Genomic DNA, 24,440 nt, shown 5'->3' on the forward strand with positions numbered 1-24,440 from the left:
ATAAACTATGCTTGCTTGGAATCATACACTGTACACGTTGATATAGTCTGGCACTTCTCATCCACACAGCTGGAATTACACCTCTATACTCCGTCCCAACACATAAGGCACATACTGGATCTTAGCGCACTTGAGGACTATCCATCTATACACAGCAGGTCACGAGGATGCGTCGTTAGGCCCATGAAAACGCGACGCGCTATTGGGCAACGCGCATGGGTTGCCAAGGAATAAATAGTATGCAAAATGGGACTGTTAAACTAGGGGGGTTGTCAAATAAGAGTGGCAACCCCCTTCCCTCCCCTTCTCTCCACTCTTGAAGCTGGTGCTCGTGCGAGCACAGGGAAATTATTGGTTAGGCCACAGGCTCAATTTTCATCCTAAGCGAGTTACATGGACTTTCTACTTGCATGCTCAAAATATGGCAGATAGATTTCTGGATGGATTGTCAAATGGATTACTCCAAAAAAAAAAAAAAAGAAGACTACAGGCTATCTTCTCAGGGATATGGTTGGATTGGTGTTTGCGGCATCTCCTCCTATGGCCATCAACCTGGATGGCGCAGAGGCAACTAGACTGCCCGAGATGTCGAAGGTTCCTTTAGAAAATGTCTCTCTCCACCAGAGCCAGTGATGTTGGGTATCGTCATTCTTTGGTCGTGGGCCAGACAGAGGGGAGCCTATTCAAAATAAGGTTTGCGGATGCACCTTGTCAAAAATGCGCCCTTTTTCTCATTGGTGGACGCTGGCCTTTTGACAAGCTGCGCGCGGCTTTGTTTACTCGACGCCTGTCAGTCTTTGAAGCAGCAGCAGCAGCAACTGGTCATGGTCGGAGGGCCGGAGGCCTGCGCGGGCACAGGGATGAATCCCTGGCGGTGGTGCGCTATCTTCATGTGTGTGCTATTTCAGCCCACCAAGTGAAGTGCACACCTCCTTTCTTCCCTCTCCCTTCCACACTCTCTGGCCTGGCAGCTTCCCCTTCTTCGCATTCCAAGCACTCCCCTCCCTTGTCCTGCTCCAGCTGCTCATTCATCCCATCTCCCTTGCTCATTCCTCATCCTCCTCCAGCGACTTCACACCGTAAAGCCCAAGCCGCAATCCTCCAATTGCTCCCCTAGCCAATGCCACTTCTCACTCGCTCCGGGCGCATCATCCTGCTCCTGGGACTCAATATCGTCGTCTTCCTGGCCGAGATCATCGTCGGCTACAAGACCGGCTCCCTCGCGCTCATTGCCGATGCCTTCCACATGCTGTCGGACGTGCTTTCCCAGATCATTGCCCTCTATGCCATCCGGGTATGTATTTTGTTTCGCAGCAGTCGCTCGCCTCATTTGACAGACAAGGGCAGCGTCTTTTTTACTTTGCATGGGGTTGCCATTTCGGGCATGTTAATGGAATGCGTATTTACCTGAACCAACAACCTGATCATGACGACATTTAGTTGGCTGCAAAAACCGAGTGGCAGCCCACGTTATCCTATGGATGGCAGAGAGCCGAACTGCTCGGTGCGCTCTACAACGGCGTTTTCCTTTTGGCCCTGTGCTTCTCTATCATTCTGGATGCTATTGAGCGGTTCTTCAAGCCCGAGGGTAGGTTGTTTGAAACATTGTGCCACGGAGTATTTCGGGCACTTGCAACTGTACGAATGTGCCTGAATGTTCTACAGCTGTTGTTTAACTCGGTAATTGCTCCCTTTCCATTCAAACTAAACAGATATTGAGGATCCAAAGCTGGTCTTGATCGTCGGTGGTATTGGTCTTGCCTGCAATCTGTTCGGTCTGGTCCTCTTCCACGACCATTCAGGACATGGTCACAGCCATAGCCATGGTCATAGCCACGCCAAGAAGGCCAAAGCGAACGAGAAACAGACCACTGACGACGTTCCTGTCCCTCCATCGGCTGCTCTAAGCAACCGCGAGGGCGCTGACCCAGAAAGGCAATCCATCGACCGTCGTCCTAGTCTCCGCTACCAATCGTCCCTCGAAATGATCTCTCCTCTGAAGGAGGTCAACCTGCAGAATCTTCAGCAGGCTGTCCTAGATGTCCAGAAACAACTCGAGGACGATGAGCGGTTCGAAAGAGAGGATGCAGTCAGTTCCGACAGGCATCGCCCCAATGCCGTTGTCGTGAGCATGGATGCTGAAGACCATGACAATCACAACCACGCTCACGAAAAGGCCCACCACAACGATCATGCTGGCCACGATCATCACAGCCATGGGACTGAGGGCAAGAAGGGGAAAATGCCCTCTGGTGAAGATCTTAACATGCGAGGCATATTCGTGCATGTTTTGGGCGACGCGCTTGGTTCAGTTGGGGTGATCTTCACCGCTCTCATTATCTGGTTGACCAATTTTTCGTGGAGATTCTATTTTGATCCCATTATCAGGTACGATGGCAAGCAATTAGCGCTGAAGTGGCGGTCAATGTCCTCGATTTTTGTATTATATAACTCCGACTCATTTTTTTTTATTGCTATTCCGCGCCATAGTCTGTTGATTACGGCGATCATCATCCACTCGGCTGTTCCCTTGGTCCGATCTGCATCCTTTATCCTACTGCAGGGCGTTCCTGTTGGTGTTGAAATCGAGGAGATCCGCAAGGAAATCAAGGCCATTCCAGGTGTGATCTCGATCCACGACCTGCATATCTGGCAGCTTACCAACATCAAGATGGTTGCCTCACTGCATGTCCTCGTCGCAAATCAGGAAGCCTTTACGACGGTCTCGAGGGCTGTCAAGACTATCATGCATCGCGCCGGTGTCCATTCCACGACCATTCAGCCCGAATTCCCTAGTATGAACCCGCACCTCTTCCAGATTGCCAATGCCAAGAACGGTCTGCGACTCCGCAACGCCTCCTTGGACGATGACGCCAATGGCCTGCTTTCTGTAAGTGATTTGAGCAGCCGCGCAACTTCTCTCGGTGCTCAAAGCGAAGAGTTTCTCCCAAGCGGATCTATGGCTCGACCAAGCTCCCCTGGGCACGGTACTGTCGGAGCAAGCACTTCGGCTGCTGGATCCAACGCCAGCGTCCTAATTCTTACGCCAGAAGAACAGACTGCTGTGGACGAATCAAACTGCGCACTCCTCTGTATCGATGGCGAGCAAGCCTGCGACGTAGGACGCTGCTGCACCGCTCCTGTGAAGCGGTAGAGGTGACGAATGTGCTCTAAGAATCCGGTACCGCGTCGCCTCATACCTTTGTTGCCTAGTTCATTCTTAATTTAATAGAGGCGAGAAAGAGTTTCTCTTCCTCTCTGTATCTCTCTATTCATTCCCATTCCTACATTACAAGACGCAGAAAGTACTATAGATTGCATTTATTTTAAAATAAAGACCTTCTTGAAAAAACCAGTTGTCGTGTCTTTATTTCATCGCAGCAGTCATATGTAGAAATCCTATCTCCCTCACTCGGTCGTCGTTGCCGCTGTTGCTGTTGCTGTTGCCTAAGAGAGCAGTTTCTTCAGACCGTCCCTTTGTGCTGTGGTGAGACTAGCGGGGAACTTGACGACATACTTGACAATGAGATCGCCCTTCTGCCCAGGCTTCTTCGAAATCGGCATGCCTTCGCCGGGAAACCGCTCCTCCTGTCCAGGGCTGATGATCCTGGAACTACTGGCAGAGACAGGAAGTGTCTTCCCATCGAGCGTTTTAACAGCCTTTGAGAATCCAGTCAGTGCTTCGAGCAGCGTGAGCTCCAAGTTCATCATCAGATCATTTCCTTCTCGCCTAAATATAGGGTGTGGTTTCTCTTCCAATGTAAAGACAATATCTTGGATACCGCCGTTCGGGAATTCGTCGCCCTCGCGAGGGAACTTGACCTTCGTGCCGGCCTTCCATCCAGGCTTGACATCGATGCTCAGGATCTTGTCCGGAGTTCGGCCAGAGCCGCTGCTCACCTTTCGTGTGACCTTCAACCGTTTGGTGACGCCCTTTTGTAGATCCTCGAGCGAAACGGCCAAGGGTCGCTCTAGTGGTGGGGGCTGCTCCGGAGCAGCTTGCGGACGACGCGGACGGCCACGACCTCCCATACCGCCCATATCACCCATTGGCATGCCCCTCATACTAGCGCCGCCATATCCTCCCATATCGTTGTCGTCACCCATACTTTCTGCAGTGGCGCCACCAGCGCCACCACCAAAGGATGCAAAAAACTGCTTGAAGATGTCCTCGGCATCCGTGGGCCTGAATCCACCGCTGCCGCCACCGGGTCCTCCGGATGTGAATGTAAAGGTGCGTCCGCTACCGCCACCAGGGAATCCACCGCTGAATCCTCCTGGGAATCCACCTGCACCGCCGGGGAATCCGCCCTCGGGACCACCAGGGCCGGCACCACCCTTGAGACCTTCCTCGCCATACTGGTCATAGATAGCCCGCTTGTCCTTGTCGCTCAGAACCTCGTAGGCCTCTGAGATGTCGTGAAACTTTTTCTTGGCCTCTTCTGCAGTATTCTATATAGTTAGAAGTACAAACCACACAGTTATCGTCAGCTACTATTCTTTTTATTTGTTTAACAGTGTCTCCGCCAATGACTCGTTTGAGGTCAATTGGAAGCGCGGCATCGAAAGAGTACCTTGTCTGGATGATACTTGAGTGCCAGTTTGCGGTAGGCTTTTTTGATCTGGCTGTCGTCCGCATCCTTGGACACGCCCAGGATCGCATAATAATCGGCCCCCATCCTTTGAGAAGTGTATGTGATAAGGTAAACGATGCGAGAAGAACTATTATTTATTAAAGATTGAAGAAGGGAAGTAGAGTGATAGAGCAGCGTCCAGGTGTAAGCAAGAGAAGCAGCAATTGATATAAAATGAGGAGATGGTGGCGAAGAGGGAGGTTGAAAGCTGTTGGGCAAAGAAATGGAGCAAAAGAAGAGGTGTGCTGGTGTGTCGGGGTGTGCTATTGCCCGAGAGACCGTTTTTTTTCTCATACATGTCTCGGATCGAGCTGGAACCTTGAGGAGCTTCGTCAGCTTTCAAATAGACGTATAGCCGATCTATCCCCCATGAGCTTATCGCGTATGTAGTGTTGGGGCAAACGCGACGCTGGGCATGTTGCTGCGGCAAAGTCTAAGGATGGATACAGATGTGGCCCAGGCGTAGACCATTTCAACGCGCAAAACGCGTATCAAGTGGTTGTAACGCGTCTTTTTTTTTTTTTTTTTTTTTTTTTTAGATAGTGTTACACCGTCACGAAAGATCAACAAAAGGATATGGTCAGGGCGTGCACATCGCGTTTTCTGTCTTGTTCAGTCCTCCTCATCGTTCACATCAGCTCTCTGTTCAGTCCTCATCCCCAGGAGTCCTCCACCGCCACCAGAGAACAGACAAACAATACCAACAGACTGACTGACAACCAGGTACACCCGGACAGACTAACCAAATGGAGATCTTGAAGGACGATTTCGAGACCAAGCTGCCGCTGTTGCAAAAGGCCATTGCGGAGTGCGACTTTGTTGCCGTGGATACGGAGATGACAGGTACATAACAAACTGAGAAGCAGCAGTGTCTCGAACCTATGCTCGGGAGTCATGCTGGGCTGTGTCTGTTGCTAGGAACATCAAACTGACCCCAGCTCCCGTCACTTCACACACAGGGCTCGCTTCCCCCGCCAATGTCCCAAAGTATCAGGACAGTCTTGCGTCCCGCTATTCCAAAATCTCTATCAGTGCTTCAAACTTCCTTGTCATTCAATTGGGAGTCTGCACCTTCACCTGGTCTGAGGAAGCAGGCGGGTATGAAGCACGGCCATTCAATTTTCCATGCTTCCCCGCCAGCTCTGACGTCAACAGGTCGGGCGAGCGGTTCTTCAAGTGTCAGAGCTCTAGTTTGGAATTCCTGCTGAGCAACGGCTTCGATTTCAACAAATGGATTCGCCATGGTATTCCGTACCTCACACGGCAGGAGGAAGAAACCTATATCGTCCGAAAGAAAGAGAAAACTGCGGTGCTTGCGACGACCACCTCGACAGCCAATAATATCCCAATTGACGACCGCAATCGAGAATTTATCACATCCACAGTGTAAGGTTTCATCTTGATGTTGTTTGCTACCTTTTGGTTGATATGGTTATGGAGTTTCGGTGCTGATTTACTCTAATGGTAAATGTACTGTGGATAGCGTCAAGATCAGGGGCTGGTTTGAGAACTCGACTGAGACAACTTTGACCATCAGTGCACCCAACAGTTTCTTCCGAAGATTGGTCTATCAGATACTGCGCTCGGACTTCAACGATGAGCTTCATGCAACCCCAAATTCTCAAGCACGGACTATGACGATTCAGCGATTGACGGATGAAATTCGCCAGCAGCAGGAGGAGGCCAAAGTGGTAAAAGCACCAATGCTCAACCTTCGCCGTGTGCTGGATACGATTTCGGACGCGCGCAAGCCCTTGATCGGGCACAACTGCTTCTTGGATTTGATGCAAATCACCCAGCAATTTCTCTGGGATCTGCCACTGGATTTGGATGACTGGAAACGAGCCGTGATGCTTGAGTGGAATTTGTAAGTTATTGGCGCATATCCTATACTGGCTTCGCATCTTGTAGCTCTTAATATGACTCTCACGCCAAACCCAATCTTCACTTCTTAGAATCATTGATACAAAGCACCTGGCAGGACATTCTCTGCTTAGCCCTCTGCTGAGTAATACAGGACTTGAGACTGTTTCTGAATGCGTACAAAAAGCACCGTTTGCCACAGTCGGCCCCAAGATCGGTATGGAGGACGATTAGATATATTCAAGCCTACATCCGAACCTGGCATGCTCAACTAATGACAATTCTTTACTCCGCTTGGACATATTTATAGTCATAGCAAAGGACTTTAGTCGGTACCAAGCGGATGCTTCAGTATCAGATGCAGAGAATGACTCAGTGGATGGAGTAGCAGCCAAGTCAGCGACCAAGGACACGAATAATGAGATCAAATACCACGAGGCCGGCTACGATGCCTATATCACCGGCCAGGCGTTCCTTCGCTTTGCTGGTTATATTCTCAAGGAACGCGAGAGGCTATCTTCTGGGGATGACGAACACACGCGGAAAAAGCGAAGGCTGGAGGATGTAGACTTGGACAATGCACAGGGCGATGCCCCCGAGTCAACCAGCGGAGCATTGAAATCCAAGCCCCTGGTCGCCGCAGATGATGTGGATGAGGAAGAAGAGGGTGAAGTGTCAGAGACGGAAATGGAAAAGGATGCGCTTTTGGAGAAGCGGAAGCGTGTTATCATGGACAACCCGACGAAGGACATCTTGGAGACAGAGGAGCTGAAGAATTATTACAACTTACTGCATATCATGCGATCGGATATTCCTGTCATGAATCTCGCTGGCCCAGATCAGGAGCCTGAGGAGCGACCATGGAGCTACCTGCTCAAAAATATCCCCTCGAACTTTGAGACGTCGACACTGTTCCACCTGTTCGCGTCGTACAACCCTTTCCGGTTCAACTGGATGGATACGACGAGTGCATGGATTCAACTTAGTCAACGCGCGCCGGCTTCGGAAGGAGAGGAGTCCTCGGGGGAGCCGTATGAACCGACACCGTTGCCCCTGGGGCGTCTGGGCGAGGCATATGTGAATCCATTGTGTGTGGGAGGCGGGGGTGCGGCGGTGAAGGGGCGCGATGCGGGCATTGTGCCAGAGGCTGCTGATATCGAAGTTGTTTCGTGGAGGGCCTGGTACGATGAAAGGGAGGAGCTGGAGCGACAGCAACGTCATTTACTGTACTCGCAGCAGCAGCAGCAGCAGCAGCAGCAGGCGCAGTCGGGAAGGGACCCCAACGTACGCTTTCCAAAGAGGCCCATCCGAGTGAACGGAGCATCGACGCCGCAAGACTCACCACAAGGTAATCGGATGCGAAAAGAAAAAAAAAATGAATGTGTGGTGTGGAACACTCTCTGTCCTTTTTGTTCCTGGTTCTGGGTTCAGTGGCTGCTCTGTGTCGTGGAGATACATATCCGGAACAGCGGGCCATTGCGTCTCAATTGAGAAAAATACACTAAATACACTTCTAACGCCTTCGATTTTAGTACTATCTTCATCATTAACCACCAGCGCGAGCTCACCGAGGACCAGCGATGGATCTAGTATCAATGTCATTGCTGCATCTACTACAGACAACAGTAGCAAGGCCAGCGACGATGCAAGTGTAGCAACTGCTGGAACGAAGAGGAAGCAGCGCGAGGACGAGGATGCAGTTGACGAGAAGTAGCACGGCGGGCTATTCATTGCTGCTGTTGTCCATCCCTGTCCCTTTCCTTCTTTTGGATGATCATGCCATTTTTAATTTTTTAAACAAACGTATGCGATTTGCATAATAAACCGGTGTCCGCTTGCGAATGGAAACCCAAAAAAGGACGACCGTGTTCCATATCCCACTCACTCAAACATAAACACGCGGCAGCAGAGGTACCGGGAGCCGGGGAGGGAGATTGTCCCTTGATCCTGTCGCTCTTTCCCTTCCCTCTCTTTTTCTCTACTTCCTTCTTCATGCTCTTCCGCTCCCATCCTTGTCTTGACTCCCATCCGCTCCTGTCCAACGTCGACTTATCATACGCCCAAGTTTGGATTTTTTATCAGATCGACTGTACACACATATCACATATCATACGCCTTACCCCTGACAGCCAGTATCCACAATGGCGCTTACGGTGCAGACCCCGCTGTTCTCCTTCATCTCGGACCAGTCCCTGGCCCTCCTGCTGCCGATCATCGTCTACTGGACCTATTCACTCCTTTTTCATTGGGTGTCTGTCCAAGAGTTCCCTTGGTTTGAGAAATACCGTATCCATACCAAGGAGGAAGAGACTAGGAACAGGGTCTCGCTACCAGAGGTCATCAAGGCTGTTGTTATTCAACAGCTTCTTCAGGTAAAGGCTTGTTATGGTTAATTTTGGATTGGGGAGCAATTCTACGCAAAACCAATGTGCCGAAGCTTACTCCTGTAACCCATCGTGAATCATCCTTGACTAAACAAACTTTGACATCCCATCTTCGTTTGATAGACTGCGCTGGGATTCATTGTCGTGCTTGCAGACGACTCGGACGTAGTCTTTGACGACGAGTTCAGTCTAGCCAGATACCAGACATGGATCACTTCGCTCCTTTCCTTGGCCGGACTACAATCTCTCGTCTCTCTTTCGATTATCAAAACGACCGCTCAGGTCTTCTACTACTGCCTCGAACCCCTTGGACGCTTCACAGTCGCGATGACTGTGCTCGACACCTGGCAGTACTTTCTTCATCGGCTCTTTCACGTTGTACCCTTCCTCTACCGACACTTCCACTCACGTCATCATCGACTCTATGTGACCTACGCCTTCGGAGCACTTTATAATCATCCATTCGAGGGCTTTCTGATGGACAGCGTCGGTGCTAGTCTGGCGTTCTTGGTCTCGGGAATGGGGAATCGTGGAGCGTTCGCGTTTTTTTCGTTCTCGACTCTGAAGACACTGGATGATCATTGTGGGTACAGTCTGCCATTTAACCCGCTGCAGAAAGTCTTTAGTAACAATGCAGACTAGTAAGTCGACCTGTTTCTTCGATTTCATCCTGATATTCAAGCCCCCGAGCTTATGCTAACAACCCTTCTTTTTAAACAATCTACCTCTGCATTTCAAAAGCCATGATATTCACCACCAACATTATGGGATCAAAAACAACTATTCACAACCGTTTGGTACAATGTGGGACCACATTTTTGGCACACACATGTCGCGCGAGGAAGCCAACGAGATTGTTCGAAAGAAGCGGGAGCGCAAGGCCGCAGCTCGGGATTTCAATTCCAAGGCTACTCCAGCTACGCTTTCCAAGAGCTCCATCGCCAGCTCAACTCGCACCAGGGACGAGGATGTTCATAGCAGTGGGAACAATAGCGGGAACGACAGTTTTGAGGAGGATGAGGTCGATATGCAGCTAGAGTCGCGAGAGAGCAGGGGTGTCTATCTTGACAATAGGGTCAGAGGTAGAACTGAGTTGCGTGAGCGGCTCTTAACGCGTGCTCAAGCCGATAATGGGTTTGTCTCGGGCAAGGGACAGGGCGGGGCACTCTGATCAATGCGACAGCATATCCCATGCTCTGTACGTACTATACAATTACTCTACAAATCTACAAATAAAATTAATATGATGCATGTTGTGCTATGGACTGTGAGGCTCATAATGATGATGTTCTGGAACAGATGACACGGCGCAGACAAAATGGTCTGTGTCCTATTTTTTTTCAGTAAGCGTGGTAATTTAGAATGACGCGTATGTGATCCTGAAAGTTCAGTCTGAGGCGCACACCTCTAATCCAAATTGAGTTTGGACCCTGCGTAATGATCGTTCTTTTATTGGCATTGCAGGCATTCCGATGACGGCGAGGGCATGCCCTCTTGTTTTTCCTTAGACTGGTTGGTAGAACAAGCAACGACCACCGTTCAACGGCTCATAGCTGCTAATGAACGCACTCTTAAGCCGGGCCAAAGAACGGATCATTACGATACTGCGTCATCAGCTGCTGGAACCATTGTTCTCGATATAAAAGCCAAGGACAGACCCTGAAATGTCTCTCATCAATCTATCAATCTTCAAACATATTACAACCATGCCACTTTTTCAGCGTCGCCCTGCCCCTCAACAGGTCTATTACAAACCGTCTGCAATGGATCGTCTCAGAACTATCTTCACCCCCCCCGGTCAACGTCCCTACCACCATAATCACCACCATCACGCCGCACCAGGCGCCGCTGTTCCCATGGCAGCTCCAGCTCCAGTTCATGGATCCAGAACCCAATACGCGTCCCGAGGGCCAGGACGTGCCGGTGGACTCTTCTCACGCCGCCCTCGTGAACAGGTTGTCGTGGCGCAGCCTCAACGAAGGGGATTCTTCTCATCGCGCAGACATCATGAACCTGTGGTAACGGGTGCTCCGGTTGCGGGAGTGGGACATAACCGCGTGCACAATGGTCATCACAATGGGTCGAAGCTTGCGGCGTTAGGAGCGATGTTCTCGATGAAGAGAAGGCAGCACCGTTATCCTCCACAGACGGCGGCTGTGTACTAGACGTAGTCCTAGTGCCCCATGTCAACAAAAAATCACCTGTAATTACCTTACTCCCACTCTGTACCAATATGTCTATAACACATAATAAATAATATATCATTCTACCACTCAAAAAATTGGACAATGATAACTTTTTTTATAATCAAAATACTGGAGGAGAGCAACAGCGTGGCTAGTAGAGGCGAAGAGTTGTAAGTTTAGTGCGGGGCCGTTTGTTAGCTATCTCTAGGTAGCTTTTGGTACGCCTATGCGTCTGGGGAGCTGGCGTCAATAAAGAAAATAAAAAAAGACAGCATTTGCTCCTGGTCCCAAGAAACACTTTGATGAACATATATTGACGTTGCCCTTTTGAACTAAACACACTGACTACCTTACCACTCCGTACAACAATATCTTGGTACACCCTGCCACAGCTGGCTTTCACACGCAGTGTCAGCAAGAGTAGGGACGGGGGTTGTACACCCTTCTTCGACCACTAAATGTCGCGTATGCTCAGTAACTGGTCTCCTATGTTGTTGACCCTTTGTTCTGGGACCCTACAGTACAGTTGTTTTTATTATCTATCTATCTTCTTGCTTTTCTTTTAATGATATCACTAAACAATGGTGGCCCTTTGTTTATCCTGAATGGTTTGTTCTAGCGCCTCTAGCGAGCACTCCACCATCTTGATCTTGCCCTTTATGACGCGACGGAACCGGGCTCGACGGACCTGGCGGAAGCAAAAGATACACATCTTGGATGAACGATATTCATCGGTCATGGCGACGATGCAGTGTCTCCTATGTTCCCCTCGCATCTCATATTGGCGCCTTTCTCCTCCAAAGCCTCATCGATACCTTCAATATCGATATACTTATCCTCATCGGTCTGACTCTCTGGATAAAAATAAGATATTCGACATGGGCACGTTAGAATGGAACGCTATCCCAATACATTACGTGGCGTTCATCACTGACTTACGGCTGGTAATAGCAAGGCCGAATAGAGTCCGACCTGGATACTCGCTTTATTTATTCGCTCTGCTTATTCCAAAAACTTTAGAAATTCGCACGACAAAAATGTTTAGCAGATCTGATGATATAGGAAGTCGATAGTACCACTACAGTCCGTGTTCGCATCGTCTGAAAAATTTCAGAGGATGCGAACACGGACTGTATGTTCTTAATGGAACCAACTGCAGTTTCTTGCTGATCCAACCTTCGCGAAAAAAGCACAAGACAATTCTCTCAGCATATTGTGTCTGCTTTTGATTTCCAGACGTTACAAAGGTAACTGTCACCCCATTCCCTTGATACGGGCTACGGTTACCAGTAGGGTTGCATTTCACAGAGCGTAATTTCTGTAGCGCTAAATCTCGCGCGCACATACCACATCTAGGGCAAGGTAATTTTGAACGATAAAATTCATATTGGCTCCTGATCTTGACTAGAAGAGGACCCTTCGGACTGGACAGATTACGTAGCGGTTTTAGGCTCCGGCTCAAGGATCAGAAACCATGCGGCGCAGAATGTGAACGATAGGTATTCGCTCCTTCACTTGATATACATTGGACCTGATGGACCTGCCAGAGCTATGAACGAACATGGCTCTCGAGTTTGGTTACAAAGTGTATGTGTTTGCGCCTCCAGCTGCAGACGAATGTAGTCGCGCCCCCAGCTGCAAACAAATGTAGTCGCGCCCCCAGCTACAAACGAATACGTTTGCGCCTCCGGCTGCTGGGAAGGAAAATGTGGTACAGAACAAAGTGTCCCTGCGCCTCCAGTCTACGAGAGCTTGCCCTCGCAAACTCCTGACCGTCTATAAAACCAGCGTGATCCTGCATCCCATTCCTAGTTCCTCAGTACACATTCCACGGACTTGTATACCTCGCCTATCACCACAGACGAGTCAGCAACATGCCTCAATCTGCCATGTTTCTAGCTCTTCAGTCCCAGGGGCCACTCACCTCGCTCTCAAGCCCAACAAGTACTTGCGCTTGCAGAGAGTGAGCTGAGTGGCCCCGGAGGATAGCGCGACCAGCACGACGATGCTTGCAAGGACGACCTGCAGATTCTCCTTTGGACGCCCCCTTCGAGCCTTATTGAGCACCGGACCCTGAGACGACAGCAGAGCCAGAGCAGCGGGGATGTGTGGTCCACACATGATCTTCATTGCTTCTGTCTACACGTTTCTGGGGCTCCAGGTGAGGCAGGGGGCTGAAGAAGGAGGAAGGGGAATACAAATATCTGCCGGTCAACATGTCCTTGCAGGGACAATGAACACCCCTTTTATGTCAAAAGAAAACTTGGGAGGATTGTGGAGGGGGAGAGGGGGACCCGAGCTTTTCTCTGCGACGACTGTCTGGTGTTGTGCCTAATGCGCCTGTGCCCATGTTGCTATCTTTTTTTTTTTTTTTTTTTTGATGCGGCGGCCAAACCAGATCTCTAAGTGCATGTTTTTCCCTAAATGCACAATCACGTGCAGGATCTGCATTCGGACTCATCAAGGTCCCAGAACAGGGGTCCTCAACGCCCGGCTAGCTCAATCGGTAGAGCGTCAGACTCTTAATCTGAAGGCTGTGGGTTCGACCCCCACGTTGGGCGCTCTCCTTTTTACGAGTTTTTTATTGGTCTGCACGAAAGCGGTCCAGGTGTATTCATCACGCAGCGCGAGGAGGGCTTTGTCTGATAGTATATGCCGGCTCCGTCGGATCATTTGCTGCAAGTGCTAGGGGCATACTATGGTGTTGCACTGTACCTGGTGAAAGTCGTGGTACCTCAAAACGCTCGAAGATGATAGACAACAATAAACCATTTTATTCAAGTTGTTCGATCGCTCAGTCCCTTTATAACCATGGATATTTCTTGCCTAAATATTTAAGTTCTGCTTTCAACCTCACGTTCTCGCATAGTAAATCCTCGTACCTTGTGTCCCAGTATTCCTTCTTGGCGCCAAATAATTCCTTCTCGCGCCTGAAAGCCGCCAGCTCGCAACTGAGTGTTACTGCCTGTTCTTTTAAGAGTTCCTTATTAAAATCCACCATCTCCTGATGTGCCTTCTTCTTCGGTTCCAAGGCTTCTTTTTGCGCAAGGCTTTCTTCTCCTTCTCAAACCAACCGTGGTTTAAATGGTTGGCATGATTTGACTGGTTTAGCCGATTTGCCTGCTTGAGACTGTTGATGACATCGAGCATCATTGTAGCACTGGACTCGTTGGCTCTTCGACGCTTCTTTGTCGGCCTCGTTCTGCCCTCGCGCACCGCTTGATCTTCTAAATCTATCAAAAGAATAGGGTGCGGTTAGTGAATGTGCAGAGTGTTTGGAAATCGTCGCACAAATAAAAGTGGAACATACCCTTAACTGTATCGCTTTCAGCATTCGCGCCAGCGAAAACACTTCCATTCTCACTACTGTCGTCAGATTCAGTATTGCTATCGAAGGCATGGCTCTCTGTGTAGTCGCTGGATTGCACAGGACGTGGAGGGTCAAGTGAAAGACTTCCAGCATATACTGTATGGAATCGATCATAGTCCGGGCAAAGTGCCAACATCCTGCCGCGAAGGGTGTCGTTGTCCGTATTTCCTTCAGTCGATTTCGCTAGATTCCTCGCCTCCATATACCTCTTTTTTGCATATTGAATCTTGGACTTGACTTGCTCTGCATCTCAGTTGGTGTTATCTTGCTCGTTGATAAAGCTGGCAATCTTCTTGCGCACATGGCCTGCTCTTTTGCCGGGTGTTGGACGAACGGGGTTAAGTCTTCTGTGGTTATCATGATCGACAAGCCAGTTCACCAATGTAACCATCCTTGGGGTCGTCCAAAAGGATTTTTTCAGTTCCTTTGTTCCCTGTGAAGACGCCGATTTCGTTGCAGATTGGGCAGGTTGGGTAGGTTGAACAGGTTGAACAGGTTGAACAGGCTGGGCAGGTTGAATAGACTGCGCAGGTTGCAACAGTTGCAAAAGTCGCGGCGATGGAGTTAGAGATGGCATCATCATACCCGGTGGAGTGCCTCTCATGTATGGTATAGTGGTGGGGGCATGAGATGTATGATGATAAGGGGCATGCGAAGGATACCGTGAAGGTGGCTGATAGGATGACGCGAGAAAGGAGCTCAAGGTAGAGAGAAGATTGAGAAGGGTGACTGAAGGTGTAAGGATAAGGCTGAAGGGCGAGGTATTCACGAATACGTGCTCTGTGCCTTGAGAGGAAATCTGCTAATAGGTGCTCGAATATATTTTTAAGATGCGAATACAGAAAGGTATTAGTAGGCCAGAACGGGCTACATGGACTCCTTGCGGGAATTGACCTGCATGCTCAACGCGGCAAATGGATATCCGGATGAGTTGTCAGATAAGATTGGTGGCTCATTTTTTTTATAACAATTTGTCTCTCGAGTCAATTGACTCTGTGAATCTATCAGACTAACTAGGAAAGATCTACTACCGTTGTCCTCACCACCAAAGCGGAGCCGATCCACAGTGATAAGGCTGGTGGCTCAGGTTGCTGCGTCTCTTGAACTGCGCAGATGCATTGGTATATATTTCTTTCTTCGCTTTTTGTCAATTTCTCATCCCACTTCTCTATCTACCCACTAGTATTACAAGTGTAACATCGACATGTCCGGCAACATCAACACCCCCAAGATTGTGCTTGGGTAGGCCTCGTCTTCAATTCATTGTTAGCCGTGAGAAAAAGTACCTCGAGCATGTTCTGACCATCGCCTGCCCGCTTGATGAAAAATTGATACTTAGAACAATGACCTTTGGTCTCGAGGGAACAAACGAGACTACCAGCACTGTCCGAGTCCGTGGCGTCGAGAATATCAGGCTTTTTCTGGACAGCTTCCACGCTCACGGACATGTTGAAGTCGACACTGCTAGACTATACTGCAATGGCGATACCGAGACCGTACGTTCAAGACCCACTTCACTGAAATATATCGCGATTGATCACATCCGCGACGAGCTACAATACTCAAACAATATTTTTACAATCTCTTAGGCTTTGGGGCAGCTTCAACTGGACTCATTCAAAGTCGCGACGAAAGTTTGGCCAACTGCGCCTAAGGCCCATGGGTCGGAGCTTCTCAAGAAGACATTTAGAGAATCTTTGGCGGCTCTAAATGCCAAGAAGGTCGATATTTTTTACCTACATGCCCCTGACTACACCACTCCATTTGAAGAAACTATCAAGGCTGTGGACGAGCTCTACAGGGAGGGTCTCTTCGAGAGGGTACGTATTTTGTGCTGGGGCTGTAGGCGACTGTCTCAAAGAATCTGACGGAAAAATTCACGAGCTGCGCACTAACCATCAATTTGTTTGCGTTATTTGTTGCACGCTCTTAGTTTGGATTGTCCAACTACGCAGCGTGGCAAGTAACATTTATCCACCAACTTTGCAAGCAGCACGGCTATGTCCTTCCAACGGTCTATCAGGGAATGGTATGCAGCGTTTTCGACCTCTCACTCTTCAATTTGTGGATCTAATGTGCTATGGTCGATTACTAATATGATATCAATATCATTTTATAGTACAATGTGATCACAAGAGATGTTGTTCGCGAGCTTCTTCCATGCTTGAAGGCACTTGGCATCGCCTTTTACGCCTACAACCCTATTGTAAGTCGGTAGTATATGATGTGCTGGTGGAAGAAGTTATTTCTTACGATATGAGTCTGACTCTTTTTTTTTTGTCATACGGTTGTAATAATCTCTAGGCTGGTGGTCTTCTCTCAGGAAGATACAACTTTGAGAAGGAAACTGACGGTGGCCGCTTTGACCTCAAGGTAATCATGGCGCTCTACCCTGCATTAATAACATGTATCCATCATCGAACAAATCGAGATAATAATATCTCCTTTTGTCCGTCGTCCGCTCATCAACATCTTTTCTAGACTGGATTTGGACAGATGTAAGTTCGGCTTGAAGATCCGTACAGCCTTTTGAAAGCGACAAAATTTAAACACAATTAACAAGACTATATTTCGTCCTGACAATAGCTATCGTGAGCGTTACTGGAATCAGCTTTTCTTTGAGGCGGTCAAGAGCATGGAGAAGATCACAAAGGAGCACAACTTGACACTGATTGAGTCCGCTCTCCGTTGGATGACACATCATTCTGGTTTGGGCCCCAACGACGCCATCATTATTGGCGCCTCTTCGATGAGCCATCTCGAGGATAACCTTAAGGATTTGAAGAAGGGGCCTCTGCCAAAGGAGGTGCTCGATGCCTTTGACGAGGCCTGGGAACACGTCAAGGTCGCATGCCCATCGTACTTCAAGACCCCTGCTTCAGTTTCTTCCACTGCTTATCTGAAGTGAGAGGTGGAAACCAAAGGAGCGCGTACGTAGCTCACTCTATGAACATCAAAATGTGCTCATGAATAAACTCTATCACCACGTTTACGCGTTGTATTGCTTGCTTTACAGAATATTAGAAGCAAATGAATTGTGCATCCTTTGTCTAGAGAACGGAGGCGCATTCAACTGTTTCAAAACGCGTGATGCCAATATAATTGTGTATGGCGCGCGCACAATAATCGGTGAAGCATAGAGTCAATCGCGTGAATGACATCGGCCAGCTGCACACACACGAACGATTCATCTCCCGCCTCTCCCTTGTCACTTTCTAGTTTACGCCGAGTCAACAGTATCGTCAACAGTCTCAAAGGAAGGCAGGCTGCTTTGACGTGTCCCCAAGTGTCATCAAACGCGTCAAGAGCCTCCTTTGGCAGCGGGCCCATTTCCAAGTCTTTGAGATTGCTCGGTTGCTCTCAAGATGCTTCGATGTGGAGGCGCCGACAACGATACCGTCATGGTCACGCAATCCATAATGGTGTGTCATCCAACGAAGAGTGGACTCAACCAAAGTCAGGTTATACTCCTTCATGTCTTCCTCCATATCTTTGACCGGCCTCGAAGAATAGTTGGTTCCGTAGCTAGTGCTGAATATAAATAATTCCCAATCAAATACGTTCTTCTGCTATCGCGCGACGAAGGCATATTTTTCGTAGCACACTTACAGCTTTCCGGATCCGGTCTGAAGAAGTGCACAAAATAAGGCCATTGGCCAACCTCTGGGTGGATGTATTGATGAATGCGCACATTGCCAATAATGAGCGAGGGACACCAAAACCTTGAGATCGAAGCGACCATCCTAGGCTTCAATTTCAAAGCTGTATCTGCCTGAAAGAGGGTCTCCAGCCTATGAGTAATCCCGGATACGCGATAAAGGAAGCTGACCGCGAATTTTACAGCCTACAATGGGGTTACAGGTGTAGAAGGAATACCGAGAGCTTTCAAACATGGAAGGAGCGGGATCCTGAGCGTAGGCAACAGATCTTCTCATGAAGCAGCTGCCGTATGAACACAGGCAACCCACCCTGTGTTACATGGAATTAGCACCAGAACCACGCAAAAAAACTCAGCTCCCATGAACTTTACCACCGACACTTCAGTCAGCTCTATTTACAACCTCAACACATACGCGAAAGAAAGAAAATCCTGTTTTAAGGATTTTTATGACACCAAACAATTTTTTTTTCTTTGCTTATAGCACAGAGCGACCTTACGGCACCCGCCGCGCGCAAAGAGCCCAATGGAAAAGATAAAGAATGGAACTCTGAGGTAGCGTGCTAACCCCATGTAATACAGGGTGGATTGCCAATAGGTTTATCCTTGGTTGGGCCATAAGCTCGCTTTTCACTGTTTTCAGGCTAAGCTAGCTACATGGACTTCTAAATATGGCAAATGGATTTCCTACGAACATTCGAAGAGCAAAAGGAAAGTAAAAAACTCGTAAAAAGGAGAGCGCCCAACGTGGGGGTCGAACCCACAGCCTTCAGATTAAGAGTCTGACGCTCTACCGATTGAGCTAGCCGGGCGTTGAGGACCCCTGTTCTGGGACCTTGATGAGTCCGAATGCAGATCCTGCACGTGATTGTGCATTTAGGGAAAAACATGCACTTAGAGATCTGGTTTGGCCGCCGCATCAAAAAAAAAAAAAAAAAAAAGATAGCAACATGGGCACAGGCGCATTAGGCACAACACCAGACAGTCGTCGCAGAGAAAAGCTCGGGTCCCCCTCTCCCCCTCCACAATCCTCCCAAGTTTTCTTTTGACATAAAAGGGGTGTTCATTGTCCCTGCAAGGACATGTTGACCGGCAGATATTTGTATTCCCCTTCCTCCTTCTTCAGCCCCCTGCCTCACCTGGAGCCCCAGAAACGTGTAGACAGAAGCAATGAAGATCATGTGTGGACCACACATCCCCGCTGCTCTGGCTCTGCTGTCGTCTCAGGGTCCGGTGCTCAATAAGGCTCGAAGGGGGCGTCCAAAGGAGAATCTGCAGGTCGTCCTTGCAAGCATCGTCGTGCTGGTCGCGCTATCCTCCGGGGCCACTCAGCTCACTCTCTGCAAGCGCAAGTACTTGTTGGGCTTGAGAGCGAGGTGAGTGGCCCCTGGGACTGAAGAGCTAGAAACATGGCAGATTGAGGCATGTTGCTGACTCGTCTGTGGTGATAGGCGAGGTATACAAGTCCGTGGAATGTGTACTGAGGAACTAGGAATGGGATGCAGGATCACGCTGGTTTTATAGACGGTCAGGAGTTTGCGAGGGCAAGCTCTCGTAGACTGGAGGCGCAGGGACACTTTGTTCTGTACCACATTTTCCTTCCCAGCAGCCGGAGGCGCAAACGTATTCGTTTGTAGCTGGGGGCGCGACTACATTTGTTTGCAGCTGGGGGCGCGACTACATTCGTCTGCAGCTGGAGGCGCAAACACATACACTTTGTAACCAAACTCGAGAGCCATGTTCGTTCATAGCTCTGGCAGGTCCATCAGGTCCATAACTAGAGCATGCGCCTCCAATTTAATGCTGCCATTGCAGTTTAGTTTTTGACATAGCCTGAATATTACTATCGGTGCCAGCCCCAACTTCATATTTCTGCGTCTTTAAGGCCTAGCCCGCAATGTCTCATCTGGACGCGTTTCTTTATTGCATCTTGGAAAAAGTGTACTATTATCGTCCATCGAGTTACGTTGTCGTTTCGCCTAAGAATCATCTCGCCTTCTATTACACGTACTCCTTCCGGTCAATCATTCCAGGGTGTCGATAACATTGTTGGCAGTAGCGCCTCTCAGTCCCTGCCTCCGAATGCTCTGCTATATTCCATGCGATTTGCTCAAGAGAGTATATGAGTCCTATTCTTCCTCCTCCTGCATGCCTCCCGCTTTCAAAAGGTCCAAAATACCTGGATTGTCTGACATGTCCTACAGATTCAAAAAGCAAAAAAAACAGAGCTGTTGGCGATGGGATTCTCGGCGTGAGGCATTACAATTTCATCTACTGGGTGCTTTTCGTGCGTGTAATCCATACCAGCACAGTATATCCGCGCTTGTTCTTGAGCGTGATATCTGCACCGCGCTCAACCAAAGCTGAGACCATGGTTGAGGCGCCCAACAGAACCGCCAGATGCAGTGCCGTGTTTCCGTTCTGAGGGGGTGGGGATAGGAGGATAGGAGACAATGAAGGATGCCGAGAAAGAGAGAGAGAGAGAGGGAGAGAGAGAGAGGAAAGCGAATACAGAGGCAATAAGAGCGTCAATAATTATGATTCAGCTGTAGTTGTTTCGCCGAGCTCGAAAGCAAGCAACGTCTTACCCCAAACCTCGCATCGATATCTATCATTCCACGCCATCCACAAAAAATAAAATTTCCTCTCCCCACAGGGTTAGTCGATCTGCACTGACATTACCTCATTTCCCACTTCATATACACATACATGTTCACTTACCCTGTTCAAAAGTCGCGTCCAGGATATCCTTCGCAATATCATCCTTCCCTGTCAGGATCGCATACTGCAGCCCAGTCATGGGCCCCAAATACGCTCCCAACAGCGTATACGCATCCCTCTCAACTTCTGCAGGGAATCCAACACCCGTTGCAGGTTTCTGTCGAACCCTCGTCGTCGTCAGGTCTGTCTTGTGATCAACCAGCAGCCGACGCACGCTCTCGGTATCCTGGTCTTGGATCGCCTTGAAGAACTCGTCCACCAGTGCCTATCAGGTTCAAAAAAAAAGAAAAAGGTATATGTAGAATATGTAAGGTGTAAGAGTGGGGGTTGCCAGAGGAACAGGGCTTTGCAAAATAAAAATGGAATGAAATGAAGTGAAACGACGAATATCGTTCTCTGTCTTCATCCTGCGCGTGTGGTGGTACATGCCTCAGAGACTTCACTTTTCGTTGTCTCTCCGGGACTCTCATTGCTGCCTTCAGCCTCTGCGCTGCGTCCACTGAGCATCTTTCCAATTGAGCTGAGCATCACAACCTCGGAGTCTTCTGCCCTATGTGATCTTTTCTGTTAGTCGCCTTTTATCGTTCCCTGAGTGCTGTGTAGGCTGAACAGGTCGTTGTCGTTGTCGTTGTCGCTGCTGTTGTCGTCGCGGTGTCTCTTTCTCTTGCCTTGAAGGAATGAGGGACAGAAGGAAAGGGAATGGGTGGCAAAAGAGGAATGAGGGAACAGGAAAAAAAGAAAGAAACCAGGGTGGAGATGGATAATGGATATGGGGATGACACGCACTCCACTCACATTGAAAAAAGGGGCAAGCAAACCATGGCGTGTGATGATGGACCGACTCCTTTGGCCGCAACAAATACCAACCACGCGCTCTCCGCGCTTGGCTCCACCTCCCTTCCCCTCTTTTTTCGTTAGACTTTGTTTGATTTATATATAATACTGAAAACTGAGTGTCGATTGTTAATACATAGTGATAATGGGGAGAACGATAACTTAGGACAGGATGCGATGGGGTGTGATGGGATGCGGAGGTTAAGGGCCTTCCTGGTCGTCGTTGGCTATCGTTCACGCCTGAACCTCAGCCTCAGTCAGCGCCTGCTGCTCCGCTGTCTCCGCATCAGCCTTGACCAACGTCTCCAACCAAGGACTGCCCCCTACAGCAATCTCCCCAAAGCTCTCCTCCTGCTCAACCTTCACCACATCCTTCGTCGCAAGCACAAGCAACTCAAAGAATAACTTTGACGCAGCCGCCTTGTTCCTCTTCTGCTGGCTCTTAGCCGGTCCTTCCATCAGTTCCGTAAATTTCACACGTGCGGTATTGCCCTTGTTCTGTGCTGAACTCGCTGTCGCAACCGTCGCAGTGCGTGTCGATCGAGAGGGTGCACCCTGGTCTTCATCTGCGTTCACGCCTCCATAATATTCAAGTCCTTGCTGAACAAGTCGCATCGTTTGGATCGTCGAGGTCGAAAACACTGTTCCGAGTAATTGCTTTGTCGTCGTCACCGGCGCATTCAATTCCTCCATTTCCTGGAACAACGAGCCCTCTGCTGGCACGCCAGGTACAGCTGTAGCCTCTGCCTGTCCCTCTCTGGTGGGGGAACCCAAGCGGAAGTCATCGAATGTATCTGCGGGAGGCGGTGTGATCTGACGCATGCCGAAATCCAGTTCGTCGTCATGCACCTGTTCCATCCATGTCTCGACTTTGTCCTGCTGCCACAAAGCTCCGCCTTTCTGCGCCTCTACCAAGGGCTCCTCCTGTACAATCTGAAGTCGTCGTGAAAACATGCTCGCCAACTCGGGAACCAATGCGCCACCCATCACACGAGGTCCAGCGGTGCAGTCCAAGAGATAGCCCGCCAGACCACCATGAGCTACATCCTGTTCAATCTGCTGAAGCCTCAGCAGCTTGCGAGATCTCGGAAGCATTTCGTGAGTCGTCAACAGGCCATTCGCCATAAAGTCCTCCTGAGTCATCTCGGTCTCTGCATCGACAACCAACTTGCGTTTTTTAATCATGGGTTGCTGCTGGGCATTCGGCCCCTGTTGACCTTCCTCAGCGATCTCAAAGTTGAGAGGACCACGGGCACCATCCTGGATAGGAAGAAATTCGTCGAAAGCGGGTTGATCCTGAACCGAGCCATGCACACTGGGAGCGCGACCATCTTCAGAGCCCTCACCCAAACGCAATGCTCCTTGCTTTTCTCCCAATCCAACCATACCAAAGGGTTCCGCACTGGCAGACCTGCGCGTAGTCGCCGCATCACGACCAATTTCAATCTCGAGATCATCCCGTCGATGGTTGCGCTTCAAAAAATCAAACTCTCCAGCAGTCGCCAAATCATCATCAAACATTCCGAGGTCCAGGGCATCGTCCGGACCTGCGAGATCGAAATCCATCGTCCTGTATCCTCCTCCACCGATGCGGTTCATTTGAGTCCTCCCGACTTCAATGTCGAGTCCCATATGACGGCGTCCATGATCCAGTGCCTGATAATTCCCTGTAGCAGAGAGCAAATCGCCTTCGTTACTTTCGAGTGTGATATCGCGATGGTCAGAGAGATGATTCAACTTGGGATGCAGGCCCCAGGCACTGATATCAATGGCCTGCGCTGGCATCAACAAGTCGTATTCAGTCATGGCGTCGGGTACTGTAATAGCGTTGAATGCTGCGGCAGCAGCTCTAGAGCCAGCGCCGTGCTCTGCGTTGGCATCAAGCGCGAGGAGATTGCTGTCCTTGCTACTGGCGTCAGACCTGAAGACCTTAATCTTCATCAGGGCCTCGTTACAGTCCTCTAACAGGTATTTTGTCTTGCGTGAGTAGATCCTTGCAACGCCAAGAAGAAGCTGGCCCGAGAGACGAAGTGCCATGGGTGCTTGGTCGGTACCCACGATGGCATCTGAATGGGTTAAATAACAGTGGTAGTGTCAGTTTTTTTTTCTGTTATTTTCCAGATGACTTGCAATATAGACATATAGACAACAGATTGATGGCATAAACATACCAACAGAGCTGTGAAGATTGGTTTGCAGGAGCTGATTCTTTGTCAGCTTGCGCTCCCAGTGTGCGGCAAGCCAGACCTTGGCGAGGGGGCCCTTCTTGGAGAGGATGGCCTCGGAGTAGAACATGGCTGGTGTTCAAGTGAGCGATTCAAGTGGTTTGAATGGAGTGTTGCTCCTTTAGCAGTGGGCAAGAGTGGGCAAGAGTGAGCAAGAGTGGGCAAGGTGCAATGCAAGTCGAAGAAAGTCGGAGCAAGGGATTACAAAGAGTGTACAAGCAAGAGTGTACGCAAACGAGAGCGAAGGAGAAGAGAGGGATGTAGAAGGGGCTCAAAGAGAAGGAGTGATGACAGCTCCCTGAAGAAGATAAACAGGCGAACGCGCGCCTTAAAAAAACAAAAACAATCACGCGTAGGAGCAGGAGCGGGATGCCGTACGTTTGAACGCCGTTGCCACCAAATCGTTCTGCTTCACGTACATATACAGTGCTATGTGGATGTCCACTCAGGCACCTAGACGCGTCTCTCCTCGTCTATTTCATAAATAAGGTCTTTTCTTTATTCTTTATTTTTATTTTTTATCTTTTGTTTTCGTGTATGAGTGTGGGGGTAATGGTGTAGGTGT

General features: G+C 49.4%; 11 protein-coding genes and 2 non-coding genes across 13 annotated transcripts; 6 read left to right on the forward strand and 7 right to left on the reverse strand.

The window, feature by feature from the left end:
* The first annotated feature begins 510 nt into the window (after positions 1-510).
* On the forward strand, positions 511-1,353 carry BC939DRAFT_65304 (uncharacterized protein). The gene has a single exon (XM_051561805.1). It carries the CDS (start codon positions 608-610, stop codon positions 1,115-1,117), a length of 510 nt encoding a protein of 169 aa, XP_051406159.1. The 5' UTR covers positions 511-607; the 3' UTR covers positions 1,118-1,353.
* On the forward strand, positions 863-3,340 carry BC939DRAFT_470359 (cation efflux family-domain-containing protein). The gene is made up of 4 exons (XM_051558106.1): positions 863-1,294; positions 1,441-1,588; positions 1,713-2,388; positions 2,491-3,340. Exons 1-4 carry the CDS (start codon positions 1,121-1,123, stop codon positions 3,152-3,154), a joined length of 1,662 nt encoding a protein of 553 aa, XP_051406160.1. The 5' UTR covers positions 863-1,120; the 3' UTR covers positions 3,155-3,340.
* A 99-nt stretch (positions 3,341-3,439) lies between these two features.
* Positions 3,440-4,877, reverse strand: BC939DRAFT_488358 (uncharacterized protein). The gene is made up of 2 exons (XM_051559374.1): positions 4,575-4,877; positions 3,440-4,452 (listed from the first exon to the last, which is right to left on the reverse strand). The coding sequence occupies exons 1-2, from the start codon at positions 4,677-4,679 to the stop codon at positions 3,448-3,450; spliced, it is 1,110 nt and encodes a 369-aa protein (XP_051406161.1). The 5' UTR covers positions 4,680-4,877; the 3' UTR covers positions 3,440-3,447.
* A 335-nt stretch (positions 4,878-5,212) lies between these two features.
* BC939DRAFT_533832 (ribonuclease H-like domain-containing protein) lies at positions 5,213-8,382 on the forward strand. Its single transcript, XM_051561717.1, has 6 exons — positions 5,213-5,477; positions 5,594-6,020; positions 6,118-6,501; positions 6,590-6,714; positions 6,808-7,845; positions 8,030-8,382. Exons 1-6 carry the CDS (start codon positions 5,381-5,383, stop codon positions 8,209-8,211), a joined length of 2,253 nt encoding a protein of 750 aa, XP_051406162.1. The 5' UTR covers positions 5,213-5,380; the 3' UTR covers positions 8,212-8,382.
* Positions 8,360-10,144, forward strand: BC939DRAFT_470366 (fatty acid hydroxylase superfamily-domain-containing protein). Its single transcript, XM_051558107.1, has 3 exons — positions 8,360-8,869; positions 9,005-9,522; positions 9,623-10,144. Exons 1-3 carry the CDS (start codon positions 8,639-8,641, stop codon positions 10,050-10,052), a joined length of 1,179 nt encoding a protein of 392 aa, XP_051406163.1. The 5' UTR covers positions 8,360-8,638; the 3' UTR covers positions 10,053-10,144.
* Positions 10,145-10,566: 422 nt separating this feature from the next.
* BC939DRAFT_470368 (uncharacterized protein) lies at positions 10,567-11,168 on the reverse strand. Its single transcript, XM_051558108.1, has one exon. The coding sequence runs from the start codon at positions 11,144-11,146 to the stop codon at positions 10,667-10,669; it is 480 nt and encodes a 159-aa protein (XP_051406164.1). The 5' UTR covers positions 11,147-11,168; the 3' UTR covers positions 10,567-10,666.
* A 2,387-nt stretch (positions 11,169-13,555) lies between these two features.
* BC939DRAFT_t190 lies at positions 13,556-13,628 on the forward strand. Its single transcript has one exon. It is a non-coding gene; the product is annotated as a tRNA-Lys (tRNA).
* A 210-nt stretch (positions 13,629-13,838) lies between these two features.
* Positions 13,839-14,519, reverse strand: BC939DRAFT_470370 (uncharacterized protein). The gene is made up of 2 exons (XM_051558109.1): positions 14,378-14,519; positions 13,839-14,300 (listed from the first exon to the last, which is right to left on the reverse strand). The coding sequence occupies exon 2, from the start codon at positions 14,066-14,068 to the stop codon at positions 13,871-13,873; it is 198 nt and encodes a 65-aa protein (XP_051406165.1). The 5' UTR covers positions 14,069-14,300; positions 14,378-14,519; the 3' UTR covers positions 13,839-13,870.
* On the reverse strand, positions 14,515-15,185 carry BC939DRAFT_497657 (uncharacterized protein; the record flags this gene model as incomplete). The annotated part of the gene is made up of 1 exon (XM_051559733.1): positions 14,515-15,185. A coding segment is annotated over one exon (392 nt), but the record flags the coding sequence as incomplete, so codon positions are not given.
* A 397-nt stretch (positions 15,186-15,582) lies between these two features.
* On the forward strand, positions 15,583-17,543 carry BC939DRAFT_470373 (NADP-dependent oxidoreductase domain-containing protein). Its single transcript, XM_051558110.1, has 8 exons — positions 15,583-15,679; positions 15,777-15,933; positions 16,027-16,257; positions 16,371-16,466; positions 16,557-16,643; positions 16,742-16,810; positions 16,919-16,935; positions 17,024-17,543. Exons 1-8 carry the CDS (start codon positions 15,642-15,644, stop codon positions 17,343-17,345), a joined length of 1,017 nt encoding a protein of 338 aa, XP_051406167.1. The 5' UTR covers positions 15,583-15,641; the 3' UTR covers positions 17,346-17,543.
* Positions 17,544-18,834: 1,291 nt separating this feature from the next.
* Positions 18,835-18,907, reverse strand: BC939DRAFT_t191. Its single transcript has one exon. It is a non-coding gene; the product is annotated as a tRNA-Lys (tRNA).
* Positions 18,908-19,969: 1,062 nt separating this feature from the next.
* BC939DRAFT_470380 (uncharacterized protein) lies at positions 19,970-21,452 on the reverse strand. The gene is made up of 5 exons (XM_051558111.1): positions 21,246-21,452; positions 20,817-21,081; positions 20,684-20,703; positions 20,400-20,516; positions 19,970-20,293 (listed from the first exon to the last, which is right to left on the reverse strand). The coding sequence occupies exons 1-5, from the start codon at positions 21,342-21,344 to the stop codon at positions 20,225-20,227; spliced, it is 570 nt and encodes a 189-aa protein (XP_051406168.1). The 5' UTR covers positions 21,345-21,452; the 3' UTR covers positions 19,970-20,224.
* Positions 21,453-21,884: 432 nt separating this feature from the next.
* Positions 21,885-23,945, reverse strand: BC939DRAFT_482316 (Rec8 like protein-domain-containing protein; the record flags this gene model as incomplete). The annotated part of the gene is made up of 2 exons (XM_051559107.1): positions 21,885-23,716; positions 23,822-23,945. The coding sequence occupies 2 exons, from the start codon at positions 23,943-23,945 to the stop codon at positions 21,885-21,887; spliced, it is 1,956 nt and encodes a 651-aa protein (XP_051406169.1).
* Positions 23,946-24,440: the final 495 nt, after the last annotated feature.

The sequence above is a fragment of the Gamsiella multidivaricata genome (genome assembly GCF_025024155.1).
Source record: "Gamsiella multidivaricata strain RSA 2152 chromosome Unknown BC939scaffold_142, whole genome shotgun sequence".
NCBI lineage: Eukaryota > Fungi > Mortierellomycota > Mortierellomycetes > Mortierellales > Mortierellaceae > Gamsiella > Gamsiella multidivaricata.